Source organism: Pteronotus mesoamericanus, unplaced genomic scaffold, assembly GCF_021234165.1.
Source record: "Pteronotus mesoamericanus isolate MK-2021 breed Mesoamerican mustached bat unplaced genomic scaffold, CSHL_Meso_final scaffold_36, whole genome shotgun sequence".
Classification (NCBI taxonomy): domain Eukaryota; kingdom Metazoa; phylum Chordata; class Mammalia; order Chiroptera; family Mormoopidae; genus Pteronotus; species Pteronotus mesoamericanus.
Window position 1 is genome coordinate 16301943 of NW_026555313.1, and position 12928 is coordinate 16314870.

The 12928-nt window shown below is 40.6% G+C and overlaps 1 protein-coding gene across 2 annotated transcripts in view; it reads right to left on the reverse strand.

Moving 5' to 3' along the window:
* ALG9 (ALG9 alpha-1,2-mannosyltransferase) overlaps positions 1 to 12928 on the reverse strand; it is a 127342-nt gene that overhangs the window by 80641 nt on the left and 33773 nt on the right. For both annotated transcript variants that reach the window (XM_054592624.1, XM_054592623.1), the window contains exons 7-9: positions 12499 to 12586; positions 12090 to 12195; positions 3903 to 4025 (exon numbers count right to left, since the gene is read on the reverse strand). In XM_054592624.1, coding sequence (XP_054448599.1) covers positions 3903 to 4025; positions 12090 to 12195; positions 12499 to 12586 — 317 coding nt within the window. The remainder of the gene's footprint in view (positions 1 to 3902; positions 4026 to 12089; positions 12196 to 12498; positions 12587 to 12928) is intronic.

Here is a 12928-nt window from a genome sequence, read left to right on the forward strand (position 1 = left end):
AGCACTTGTTGCAGGGTGTACAGGGAGGTGCTTCAGCATAGAAGCCTGACCATCCGACTAGGGGGTGGACCCATCATAAACCCTGAAAGCTTGGGAAGTTGACTGGTTATTTTTAAAAAGCTCCAGTTTATAACACCAGGGGAACAACGAAACCCCCTCCCCTTTCTCTTGGTGATTCTAACTTGTCTCACTCGCTCAAGTGTTCTCCCTACATAGCCATGTGGCCTTAGCAGTCACATGGCTGAACTCCAAACGCAGACTTCAGGTAAGAGCCTGGATACAACAGCACAGCTGAGAACATGAGCTAATAAGCTAGGCAGATGGGTACTGAGACCACACAGAAACTCTGGGCCCTGGCCTTTGTTTTGGCCTTGCTGAAGACATGGTTGGACTTTTTCCTTGGTGCAACAGATACAGATGGGACATTGAGAACTGGGTTCTCCTGGGAAGGGCACTCTTTTAATTTTGCAACAAGCACCCAAGTTAATCTTACTACCAGACCTCATTCTCCCTTGTGGGTCCCTGAAAATGCTTTTTCTCAAGACACTGCAAGGAGTCCACTTCCAAGAACAACATGTGGTGAGCCAGCAGAAGTAGGAGGAACTCTGGCTCGTGGTAAGAAAACTGCTCAATTTTTGCCCTTGCAAGGGGGCTCATATGGCTGGAGGTTTGTCCCATGCACCAAAAAGGTTGCAGGTTCAATCCTCAGTCAGGGTGTGTACGAGAGAAGGCCAATTCATGCTTCTTTCTCAGATCGATGTTTCTCTTTCTCTTCCCTCCAGTCTTTCTCTCTCCCCACATTCTCCTATCTCTAAAATCAATAAACATACTCTCGAGCGAGGATTAAAAAAGAAAAAAAGAAAACTGTTAGATCTTCACTTTACTTGTCTCTCCCCACCTCTCTGCTACTACCTGTATTTCTTCCTTTTATTATATCTCTGTTTCACCCCCATGCAGCTCAGACTGCAGCTTGGAAATAACCTCTTCCATGTGCAAAATCACCCCAGTGCTGTGGGTTCCTATAGGGCAATGAGCATATGGGTGCCAGTGGAACACAGAATGCAAGGAGCAAGCACGCACCCTCTGCTGCCTTGGATTTTACTCCTGGCAAATGAAACCCCAAGTGCACCCAACTGCTATATCCCCATCTTCTGCATAGGAAAGGGGACTTCCCACAGCCACTGACAAGCCCAGCTGAGCTGTGAGCAAAGGGGAAAAGCTCCATTCCCCTTTGTTTTTTCTGGCTCTCAGACTGTGGCACAGGCTCTCCGCCTCCTGTGGCTCAGCAGCAGGAGCCTCCTGTCTCCATGGCCAGGAGGGCACTCAGGTCCACTGCCCAGGCCCTGGCTGGGGGATTTCCCCTCTCCCAGCAGTCACTGCTTGCTTTTATACCAGCACAGCCTTGCATTTGGAAGTCTTCTCAACTGATAGTCTTGCAGATTCAGAAACTGGTTTATGATTTGCTGTGTTCATTAACCTTTCTGTTCTTCCCGCTGTTTTCGGAGGATGTATGCCTATGAGCTTATTTACCTGGTCGCTTGTTTACACAGCATAGGCCTCTCTTGAGAAGCCCATGTGTATCATCTTCTCCTGAAGTAAGACTTAACAGTTTGGCTGGATTGACTCGTGGTCAGGACTAGATGGTAGTGCCAATGAAGTATGAGGCAGTCTATTGGTTTCACTTGAAACCTCTTTCCTTTTCTGCCCTAATGGTTCAGACAGAAAAAACCCAAAGGTCTTTGTGAGGGAAATCTTAGAATGTTCCCAAGCAGAATTTGAGTTAAGTATGGCAAATGAGAGGGCTTCAGACAGGTGTGACACGCCTTGGTCCAGGGAAGCCACTCCTCCAAACCTAATCTGAGATGTTATCAAGTTAGTCCCTCCCTCTATCATCTGGTTCTTGCCTCTCAGCAGACCTTTAGTTGCTATAATCCTCCTCATTTCTGGACTGTGTTTTTTAACCTTCTTGTCAAATTTATCACCGCTAGAACACAACAAGGAACCCAGCTTATCAACATCACCATCCTCTAGACATCATGTATGCTGCCTTCCAGGCACAGCTTGACTAACTTGGACTTTGCAAAGTCCCCCTTCCCTGCATAAAGACCATCCTTCCCTTTTTGCTCCTTTCTTATGTTAGCAGATAAGAAGACCCTCTGGGCCTGGGAATAGGCAGGACTAATACCTCTGACAGCAAAAAGCAGCTACAGAGGACTAGACCTTCATCCATTTACCCTTATAAGATTACAAGGCCCAAGATCTTCACAGCAGGAAATGTAACTGTAGTTAGCTAATTGTTAACATAAAAAAGAAAGCACAAGGAATTAAGCTTAATAAATTAGGAAGCTAAATAAATATTAAGCTTAATTTAATAAACTGGAAAGCTGAAGCAGATATTAGGACAGCATTACATTGAGTTTGCTAGGAAGCTATAGTGTAAACAGATTCATTCACACACTCCAGGAGACTGCCACTGAGGAAAATTAATCCAGGGCAGACAGGAAAATCTCCCTGAGGGTGCTGCTGGTTGGGTACCAGATTCCCAGAGGGAGGAAAAGGGGGAACTCTTCTGCTGGGCAATGCACAGTGGAAACCAGATGACATAATAGAGCTTTTTGGCATAAGCAACAGAAGTCAAGATAGCGCAGGGGGAGGTGTTTCTACTTTCGGACCTGTGCAATGAGAGCCAGGGTGACGACACAGAGAGGCAGAGCCCAGCCTGGGAAATGCTGGAAAGGTAACTGGATTGAACAGAGGGCATGGAACCCCACTAGGTCCAGGAAAGGGACTGGATGGGAGGAAGGCCCAACTCAAGCCCAGGAAGAATCAGGAAGTTGGGTTGGATGGTTTGAATGGTACCTTATTCTTTGGAGCTAAGCCAAAATCTGTGGAGTTAATCATCCATATATTTTCCTCAGGACAGTTGCTGCTAGGCCGGCCTGCCCTTTGTGTCTCTGAAGTTTAATTCCCTTAATTCCAATAAAATCTTGCCATCAAGTTTAAACTTCTCTATGCATGTGCTATTTGAAATTCTTTTCTCTTAAAACCACGAGAGCTCATTTTCACCAGCAATAGTTGTGTTAAAACAGTCCTCACACAAAACAAAAGTGACTCTGAAGGCTGCTGTCACAATCTGTTATTATAATACAGTAAACCCTTCATAAACCGTGAATAGTAGAAAAGCAGGATAAGGGGTGGAATGGAGGGCTCAGTCACATGGCATCCAAATCAGACTGAAAAGTCTGAAATAAAATCTTTCCAAATGTTATATAAATTTCTGTGCAAATCTGCCCTCCATAAAAGGGCACTAGATATCCAAAGCCATGACAACTTGAGAAAACACTGGCTGTGCAATACAGAAGCAGAGCAAGCAAATGACAAACTAAAATTTTCACAGTACAGCAAACACAGAAGCAAAATGAAACAAAGGCCATCGTGCTTCTTAGGAAGTCAAAAGCTTCTCTCATTTTAGGATCCAATTTGGCTTAGTTTTCAGATTTTGGGTGGAAGTAATTTCCCAAAGAATGTTTGCCTCTAGCATTGATTATCTTAAGCAATCTACCATGTTAACTCATGCTTCTTTAAAAAACATAAGACTCAATCAAATAGGCTTGTTTTCTGAGATATTGTAAGTGTTTTTTGCCTCCCTGTACGGTTCTGTAAATTATATTGACTTCCTTACTTTAAGGGCTATAAAGCTTCTCTCTGCCAGTTTAACTTGCAAGTATTAACCAAATTTTCAAAGGGGTCTAAGTAATCTTGACAGACTGATAATTCAATAAGCCAACTATTTCCATAGGAAGAAAATGGAGAATACATAGGCAGATTCTTTTTCACTTCTTGGTATACATTGTTACTTGCTCTTTCTTCCCCAAAAAACTATGATCTCTTATGACACTCACCATGAAATCTCTGCAGTAGGTATTCCATAAGAGAAGTCAGTGGTAAGACCAGGAGAGCCAAAGAAAAGACAACATTAAAATTCAGAAATCCATTAATTAAATAGAAATGCCAGGGTTCTGTACCTGAGGGAGACAAAGAGATAATAAATCATTAGAGGGTGCCGTCAATACATATTACAGTGTTTGACTCCTAATGTACTCCATTTGAGTAATGATGATCCAATGCCCCAAGTTAAAGAGAGTCCATGAGGCCACTCTTTCCACACTCAGCCACACACAGAAAGCACAAGAGCAGAAGACAGAAGATGGGAAGAGAATGGGATTGTTCAAGATTTAGACAGAAATCAAGTTTCGAATATTAAACTGTATTTTCCATACTGACCACTATATCTAGTTCAAATAGCCATGCCCAAATGGGACAACTACTTTTTCAGAACAACTAAATAATTTAAACAGGTTAGTTATGCTATTGTGATTTGTAATAAGAAACATGTATTCAGTCTCCATCCCCATTCTGGTACAGAACTCCTAAAACCCCTGGAATTTCCTTAGAGATGAGAGTGATAAAGTGTCTTTTGCTATGTTAATAAGGAGGCTTTAGGAAAGTTCCTAGATAACCTAAGGTTGTGAACTGGTTGCCAGGGGAACCAATCCTGCGATTATAGGGTCAGAATTTTCAACCCGACCCACTGAACACTGACCTAAGGGGAGGGGAGAGGAGAGGAGCTGGTAATAAAGTTCAATCGCCAATGGCCAATGATTTAATCAATCAAGCGTATGTAATGAAACCTCCATAACAATCTGAAAGGAAGGGCTTTCAGGTTGGTGAACACACAGAGGTGTGAGGAGAGCGCAGAGAGCATGTAACAGGGCACAGCCAGGGCTCCCTCAAAGGGTATTTGTAACGGGGTCCAGAGATTGGGGTGTCCAAAAAAATATATTCTCCCCACCCCACCACGGGCCACCATGGGGGCTGGGAGCCTTGAGCAGGGCCCCCATGGTTATGGATTAAGAGCTGGAGATCACGGCGATGCAGTGGATGGTGTTGAGAACCACAAGAGGCCTGCCCAGCCCCGGACTTCTGTTCTTTTTCTTCTGAAGGATGGTACCCCTGACTGGCCTAACTGGCCTAACTGGGCAAAGAGGGGGAGGAAGGACTGTGTGTGCTGGTGATCGTTTTAAAGAGATTTTGAGGTTTAAGGGCGACATTTAGTCATTAATCAAACCTGTGTAACTTTTGAATAAATAGTTCCTTTTCACCAAACCCTCCATTCAGAGCCATAATTCCAAGGGTGGCAGGCAAAGGACCCACAACCAAGGGACCCTGAGGAAGGGGGATGTTGTTTTCGTAAGAGCATCTGGACACACCCCCCGCCATGGGTCCATTGTTCAGTAACATGCACAGCAGCTCCAGCCCCTTCCCACATACCTTGCTCCATGAATCTCTTCGATTTGGCTATTCACTTGGATCCTTTAAAATAACGTGGTAAACCTAAGAACATGTTTCTCTGAGTTCTGTGAGCTGCTCTAGCAAATTAATTGCACCCATAGAGGGGGTTGTTGGAGCTTCCAACCTGTAGCTAGTTGGTCAGAAGCACAGGTGACAACCTGGACAGTCCATCGGTATCTGAAGGGAAGCGGTGGGGGCGGGGCAGGCTTGTAGAATTGAGCTATTTAGGCCTTTCCCATTTTCCTCTCACCTGTTCATCCCATTTACATATTTCTCCTTGATATGCCCAATCACTATTTTATAGTTATGTATACAGAGGACCTTGCATTTGGTAAATAGCTAAACTTATTTTTCCTTAGGAAAACAATGTTCAGAGACCCAGACCCTGCTCAGAAGTTTTGAAGATTCAGAATGAAACAAAATGACTAAAAACACAAGCCTTACTCACGGTAACTTTGATTCTTTAACTCAAAATCCTTATACTCAAATGACAAGAAACAGCCCCCCACCTCTCACACCACACATATACATTTAGGAGGTTTTTCATCTGCTCTCCTCCTCTGGGGGATTACTTCAATCAGGCAGTGAATGACTTGCAAGGGTTTTAATCACTGTTTTGACACCCGCCTTGCACCACAGCGATTTCCTGCAATCAGCATTGCTTAAAAGGGTAATCAGAAGGCAGAGGAACAGACAGAAAAACCTGACATTTTTGCAGCTTGCACAGCAAAGTAAGATTAGAAGCCAAACCTATAATGCTAGAAATACTTAGGGGAGGAGTAAGACAGAGGAGAGTACCTAAGGAATGGCTCAAGTGTAACTGTGTGTCACCTGTTGGGAAAGCTCACTCCTTCCTGTCTAAATACAACGATTCAGCCTATTCAGAAGTCCTGGCCCAGGCCAAGTTCATTAGAGACATTTATATCTTGTTATTCTTTACAAATACCCTTTTGGGTTACAGAAAAGAAATGGATGGTTTTATCAGAAATATATGTCTTCTCTGGATTTTAATTAATATTTAACAACACATTTCCTAACTTGAGTTCTTTAGGAGGACTGAAAAGGGAAAAGTTTTTGCACAATCCTCTGCTGACTACCAGTGTGGATGGAGGACAGGCTATCAACCTTGACCCGCCTTTTTCCTTAACAAATTCTGGAAATCTGAGCCACAAGAGAAAAACCAGAGTGGCCAGGGAGAAAGGGGGACATCTTTGACATCATCTATTACAGATGCTAAGTAAGCATCAATAGAAAAAAATCTTTTTCTCTTTGATTCTTGCAGATACATAGTGCTTCTCCAGGAAAACTCTTCTAGTTTCCAGAAAATATTTGTCTCTACCACAATTTACTATATGCTCCTGTAGGGCTGATGATCTTTTTACCTACGTATACTGAACTGAGATGCAGAACCAAAAGTACTAAGTTGATAAACTCTAATTTTTATGTGTCCCATGCTCATAGACCCAAGTTCATAGCTAGGCTGTGAATATTTCATCATAGACTTATTTTTCTGGAGGATGAGTCAAAAACTGGGGTATAAGCCAAGAGTGGAAAAGTTTCGAGTGACAACAGTATTAAAAACAAAGGAAAAAGGGAAAAAAATAGTGAATTCTGTTAGCCAGTGTCCTCCTCTTACTTGATGAGACATCTTCCTTGATGAGACATTAAAAGAGAAAACAGTAAAAACTTGTATCTCCAGGTAGGTATTCAGGGCTGCTGCTCAGAAAGCATCAAAGCTGAACTAGGCAGAAAAATTACACCAGAACGACAAGCTAAGAATTTAACTGATGCAAAAGTTAAGGTGAGAGAAAGCTGGAAGCAGGGCCTCTGCAGGGAATGACTCACCAACCTCCCTCTTTATAGAAAGTCAATTCCTTTCATTCAAATGAGCTAAAGAGAGCTTTCAGAAACACTAAAAGAAAGGATGTTTCTGCTCCATAGATTGAATGAAGGGGAACCACTTTATAGGCTTACAATTTTATAGAACTGTAGGTAGTAAATTATAGCATATCCTTATAAGTGTCAAATCTGCACCACCGAGAAGGAAAAGCCACCAAGATTGAACAAAAAAAAGTGAAAGCTCTAGAAGAGCTCCCGCTGGCAGTCAACCTCAAGCAGGCCTCAAAAGACTCCTCTGGGGCTTCATTCTCTGCTATGGGGAGAATGCAAAACCGTGGGCCTTGTAATAGAGGGCATTACTTTTACCTTTGCCTATGTACTCATCAGAGAGCACCGCCCTTCACTCACTACACAAATGTGCTTACCCACCTCAATATCTGAGAACTTGATATGTTAAAAGGATAAGAGAAAAATCAGTGTCATGAGCACTTTCTTTATTGCAACACTAACTTTTACCCCTTAATCTTTGACCCCATAAAGATGTTTTGCCCATGAGTTTGCAATTTTATGTCTACACTCCTCGAAGTTTCCTACATATATGCCAAGTGTTCTTTACCTCCTTCAAATATTCTTTGTCGTTGACAAGGGTCCGGTGCACCGCTCTCTGGTGAAGGAGAGCCCTCTGCCATAAAAGCTCTGCAGGGGTCCTGATCACCCTCCAGGCCAAACTGTACCAGACCTTCAAAAGTAAACTTCTGACCCATTCTGTAGATTAGATCTTACCTTCTACTACCTCCAAGTCTGTTTTTTTGCAAGCTCATCTCCCTGTAAAATCTGGGTAGCCAAACCCCAGGGTTTTGCTAAGGTGGTTTTCAGTGGAAAGACAACCCTGAGCTCTTATCCCATTTCTGCCACTTAATTTAACTATGTAGCAACTCTCTCACCAACAATACATCAGTTTAGTCATCTGGGAATAAGGATTAATGCCTATCTCACCAAGCTTTTGTAATGGGAACAAGAGAGCATGTGTAAAATTTCTAGTATATAGTAGACATTCCATAAACAGAAGCTATTAATAGCTGTGAAAACTTTACTTCCTTCCCCTGGCTTCAAAAGACACGCTCAGGTCTAGAATCTGTCATTAATATATGCTATCTGGCCAAGAAAGCATAGAAAGGTCCATTTGAGAACCAGTAACCACAGGTAGAATCAATGCTTATATTATTAAAATCGCAGTGGAAAGACTGAAATTATCTTGCTCATGCTTGTGTAGTTTCTACCTAAAATTCAGGTAATGCTGTTAAACTACTTTTTTTTTTTAAAGAGCTCAATATTCAGTCTTTTTGTCTCAGTAGTTCCTACGCTTGACATTCAATGTGTCTGATAATGTACCTACCTAGTGTGTACTTGGCAAATCCCTACTCTTCCTTCCAGGCTCAGCTCCAGAAAACCACCTCTGAGAAGATTTTCCTGTCACCAACAGATGGACTTGCTCCTATGATTCCCTAAGTATCTTTTCACTGTAGCACATAATACATTGAACTGTAATTATCTATTCATGTGTCTGTAGACTTATTAGACAGCAGGTTCTATGAGGACACAGGATAAATGCTCAAAATCAATTTAGTCAACATTTCTTTAATACATTTATCCAGTCATTCAAGAAGTATTTATAGGCTTATTATGTTCCTGTATGTAAGAAAGAGCACTAAGGGATGAATGCAAAAAATTTTGAAATAAGAAATTGTGTGCCTACCATAGCTAATGAACCCAGAACAGGAGACTTACAAAATAGTCAAAATAATGCCAAATAGTGCCAAATATGTAAGTAAAGTAATAGAGCTGGAGTTTCCATGACAAAAGAAATGCTGTCTCACTGGTGGACAACTGTACAGCACCAAAGCATAAAGTAAAAGATAAGTCTTTCATATTTATCAAATGGACTCACCAATTGTAACAAAATAAGCTGACAATTGTAAAACACTTTGGGATTTAAAAGTACTTACTATTCTTATTTGATATGCAGAAAACCCCAACCTACTATACACAACAGGTCTAACCAAGGTAGCTCTAGGACATTATAGTGATCAGGGAACTGATGTAATCTTATGGATACTCCGGACTTTGTCCATTCGTTCATTCATTCAATCATTCATTCAGTCATGACAAATCTTCTTTGAAGACCTAGAACACATAAAGACTGCCTACTCCTAAGGTGGGAGAAGTACTCTCTCTATAGGCTTGCTGAAGCAAAAAGGAGTTAATGCTCTTTCAAAGAATGCAGATCAACCCTCCCCGCATTGTCTAACTCAAAGACGGAGGTACGAACGCAAAAAATTGTACCACCAAGAAACAATTCCTAGGTCAAATAGATAGTAACACATGGAAAGCAGACTTTTCATGGTGTAAAAGCATGCAATAAAGTATACAGATATCGAATTATAATGTTGTACACTTGAAATTTGTATTCTACTCTTGTACTAATATACTGCCTATGTTACCTTAATAAAAATAAAGAACCGACTCCCCCTTCTGGCTGACTGCAGCGCTGCATCAGCCCCATTGATGCCAGCATGACAATTCCTACTGTCTCAGCAAAGCTTTATCACTGGGAAGACAATCAGTTCCTTCACATCCAAAACAGCAAAATCCGAACTGAGGCTATCCCAGGTTCATCAAAGCAGGTGGACTCAGTCCCAAGGATTATTCCCAGTAAAATGTGGGCCGTAATGAAAAGCAGATGCCAACGTTCAAGGAAAGCTGGCCACTGCTCTGTGCATCCCCAAAACCTACCCCAGGGGTCCTGCACCCATCCAATGTTAAACTAGAACCATAAATTTAAATCAGAATTTATTTCTCCTTTCTCACTTTCCCTGCAAACCTGCTGATTTCCAGATTTATAAACTTCATCAAGCTAAAGAACTACAAAAAATATGTAACATTCATATGCTCTAACACAAAGTTTTACAAATAAGCAGTCACAACATCAGTATGTAATAACCCATTTAAATGGTGGAAAAGCCATTTTTTCAAAATTAAACTCAAATGAACACAATTTATTCACCCATACATAATGGATATCATGTTTCTAATCGGTTCCATGTAAATAAATTTCTAATGTGCAATCTGGGTCTAACAGAAGTCTCCCTGGTCTTATAGAATCAAATAAAATTTACAAGTAAACTAAAACAAGAGGCAATTAAAAACATGCAAGCTGTAGCTAAAGGGAGACATCTAGAGGCAAAAGCTCAAAACTGGAGCTTTTTCTCACATCCTTTGGGATCCTGGAGCCATAAAGGAGCATTTTGAAATTCCTTCACTTAGCAATCATATTTTAACCATTCAGTTTGTGAATTCAATTCACTGAACAAAACACTGTTTATTTTAACCTGTTACTTGCCATCTAAAAGGACAATATTTCCCAAATCCCAGGAGGCCCAATTAAATTTCACTCATATGCTTACTTTAAAGTTCTTCCATCTGTTGGTTCTATTGGCAGGATGGCACAGAAAAATGGTGGGTATGGCTTAAATTGTTAAGAGACGTGTTGAGAATATTAATCTGCTTCAGAGCAAAGCCCCAAGCCAATCATATGTGAAATGCTCTAAAAACTTCAAAAGATTAAGGCAGAAGAATCTAGACTTATTTTAATAAAAAGCTGTCTCATAAATTGTTTACTGCCTTTGCATCATCTCATGAGAAAGCTCTCTCTAGCTCATCTTTCCAGTAGCCTTCACCAACTCAAATACCCTCAAGGGGACAAACGGCTGGCAGTGGGAAAAAAAAAAAAAAGGCTGACTGAGAGAAAGACATCAGGGGAGGGGTGGAGAAGGCAGTATACTGGAGAATGAATACAGCCCCAGACAAAAGGCATTCCTTTTTTTTTTTTTTTCCTCTTAACCCTAAACTGGACAAACTACTGTGGATGAAAAAAGGGGTTCTATGGGAAGTAACTTCACTGGGTTGATCTGATCATAAATTTATAACTAGGCAGGTCATGGTAGGTAGTCACACCAAAGCATATACATTTTTTAGTAAAAGGCTTATCTTTTCCTTAAGCAAGCCCTGCCTATCCACTTTCAGTGCATCTAGGTTAACACACTTTTGAAATAACTCTCTTCAGACTCCTCCTTCTAAAACATGATCACCCTCAAGAGAGGGCTAATCTTAACCTGATTAGATCCTGCCTTGCTTTTTCTCACTCTCATGCAGTCTTCCTTAGGTCTTTCCTTAATTTCAAATGCATAAAAGCTGCAAAATTGTTATTCTTTGCAGCACTTGAGATCTTGCTTCCTAGCATGTGTTGTCAGTTTGACTCAAATTCTTATAAGAATTCTCTACAGGTGTGGACCGTTTTTTACATCAACACTACCTACCCTCTCATGCTGACCCCACCCCCCACTTGCTACGCTTTGTCTAAAGGTTTTCCAAACTTTCCCCCCCAACGCCTGATACTGAAGTAATGCAAATTTAAAAAACAAAAAATAATGCCAAATGTGGATATGTACAGAAAATATCTGGAAAAATATACTCCAAGGTGTTAACAATAGCTATCTGGAGGTTATGGGATTATGAATGTCATTTTCCTATTGTTGTTATTGTATTAATTTTCTAATTGAGAAGCGGAAAAAGGAACTCTTAATTAAAAAAAAAGAGTAGTATCAAAAGCCATGGTATACTCAACAGAGCCCTCACTACTTTGAAATTGAGAATAACAGACAGTAGGTCCAACAAAAAGCTAAATCCAAATATCACATTAACCAAGGAGAATTATTTAGTGGCAACATATCATCACTGCACTATATTCAAGTAATAAAATGAGGCAACTGAATTAAAATTTCAAAGCCCAAGCAAATTAAGCTATTTCCTAACTCTTTCCTAATCTCATAAGGCCTTACCATAAAGATCAGGTCCATGTGAAGTAAAGACATTATACAAAACAATGTTGACTGGTGCAATCACCAACATCCCATAATAATAGCTGTCGATGAGCACTACAGGCACCTGAAACAGAGCAGAAAATACACTGCAATTGGAGACTTTTGCTCTGGAAACATTCTTACAATGCTAATAGGATAAACTTCAAAATAAAGAACAAAATCAACTCCTAATATTCTCATACCCACATCAGAAGTTGCTTTCACACAGTGGAATATACAAATGATGCATTTAAAATTACATACCTGAAATTATATAGTGTTATTAACAGATATTACCCCAATAAATTAAATTAATCTAAATTTTTTTAAAAACCTAAGATGTTTTCATTACAACTTTAGAACAAAACAAGAAAATGAGAAAACTCACCAGAAAGAGTATTAGGGCCACCAGTGACCAATGAAAGAAACTCTTCCACCTGCATTTCATGACCAGCAAGTCAAAGGCAATAGGTAAGCTATTTAACAGAGAAACAGGGAATTAGAGTATAGACAGGTAGATTCAAACATACCTCATGCTGGACTGAGAAAAAGTCTCTAGCAATTATAGTGAGAAAAAAAGCTGGTACATGAGAGGATGTCTTCTCAAAAATACACTGTTCTCTTCACAGGACCCATCAGAGTACTATGTATCCCACGATGCACAAGAAATATAAATACTGAGCTTCTGCAATGAGCTCTGTTTTAAACATATTGATGTGTAATGGACATTTAAAATACATTAATTATAAGTAAATGTAGTCTACTGTCCTACACCCACCCTGCCAAATAAATAAATACTGATTTCTCCCTTTCATGAT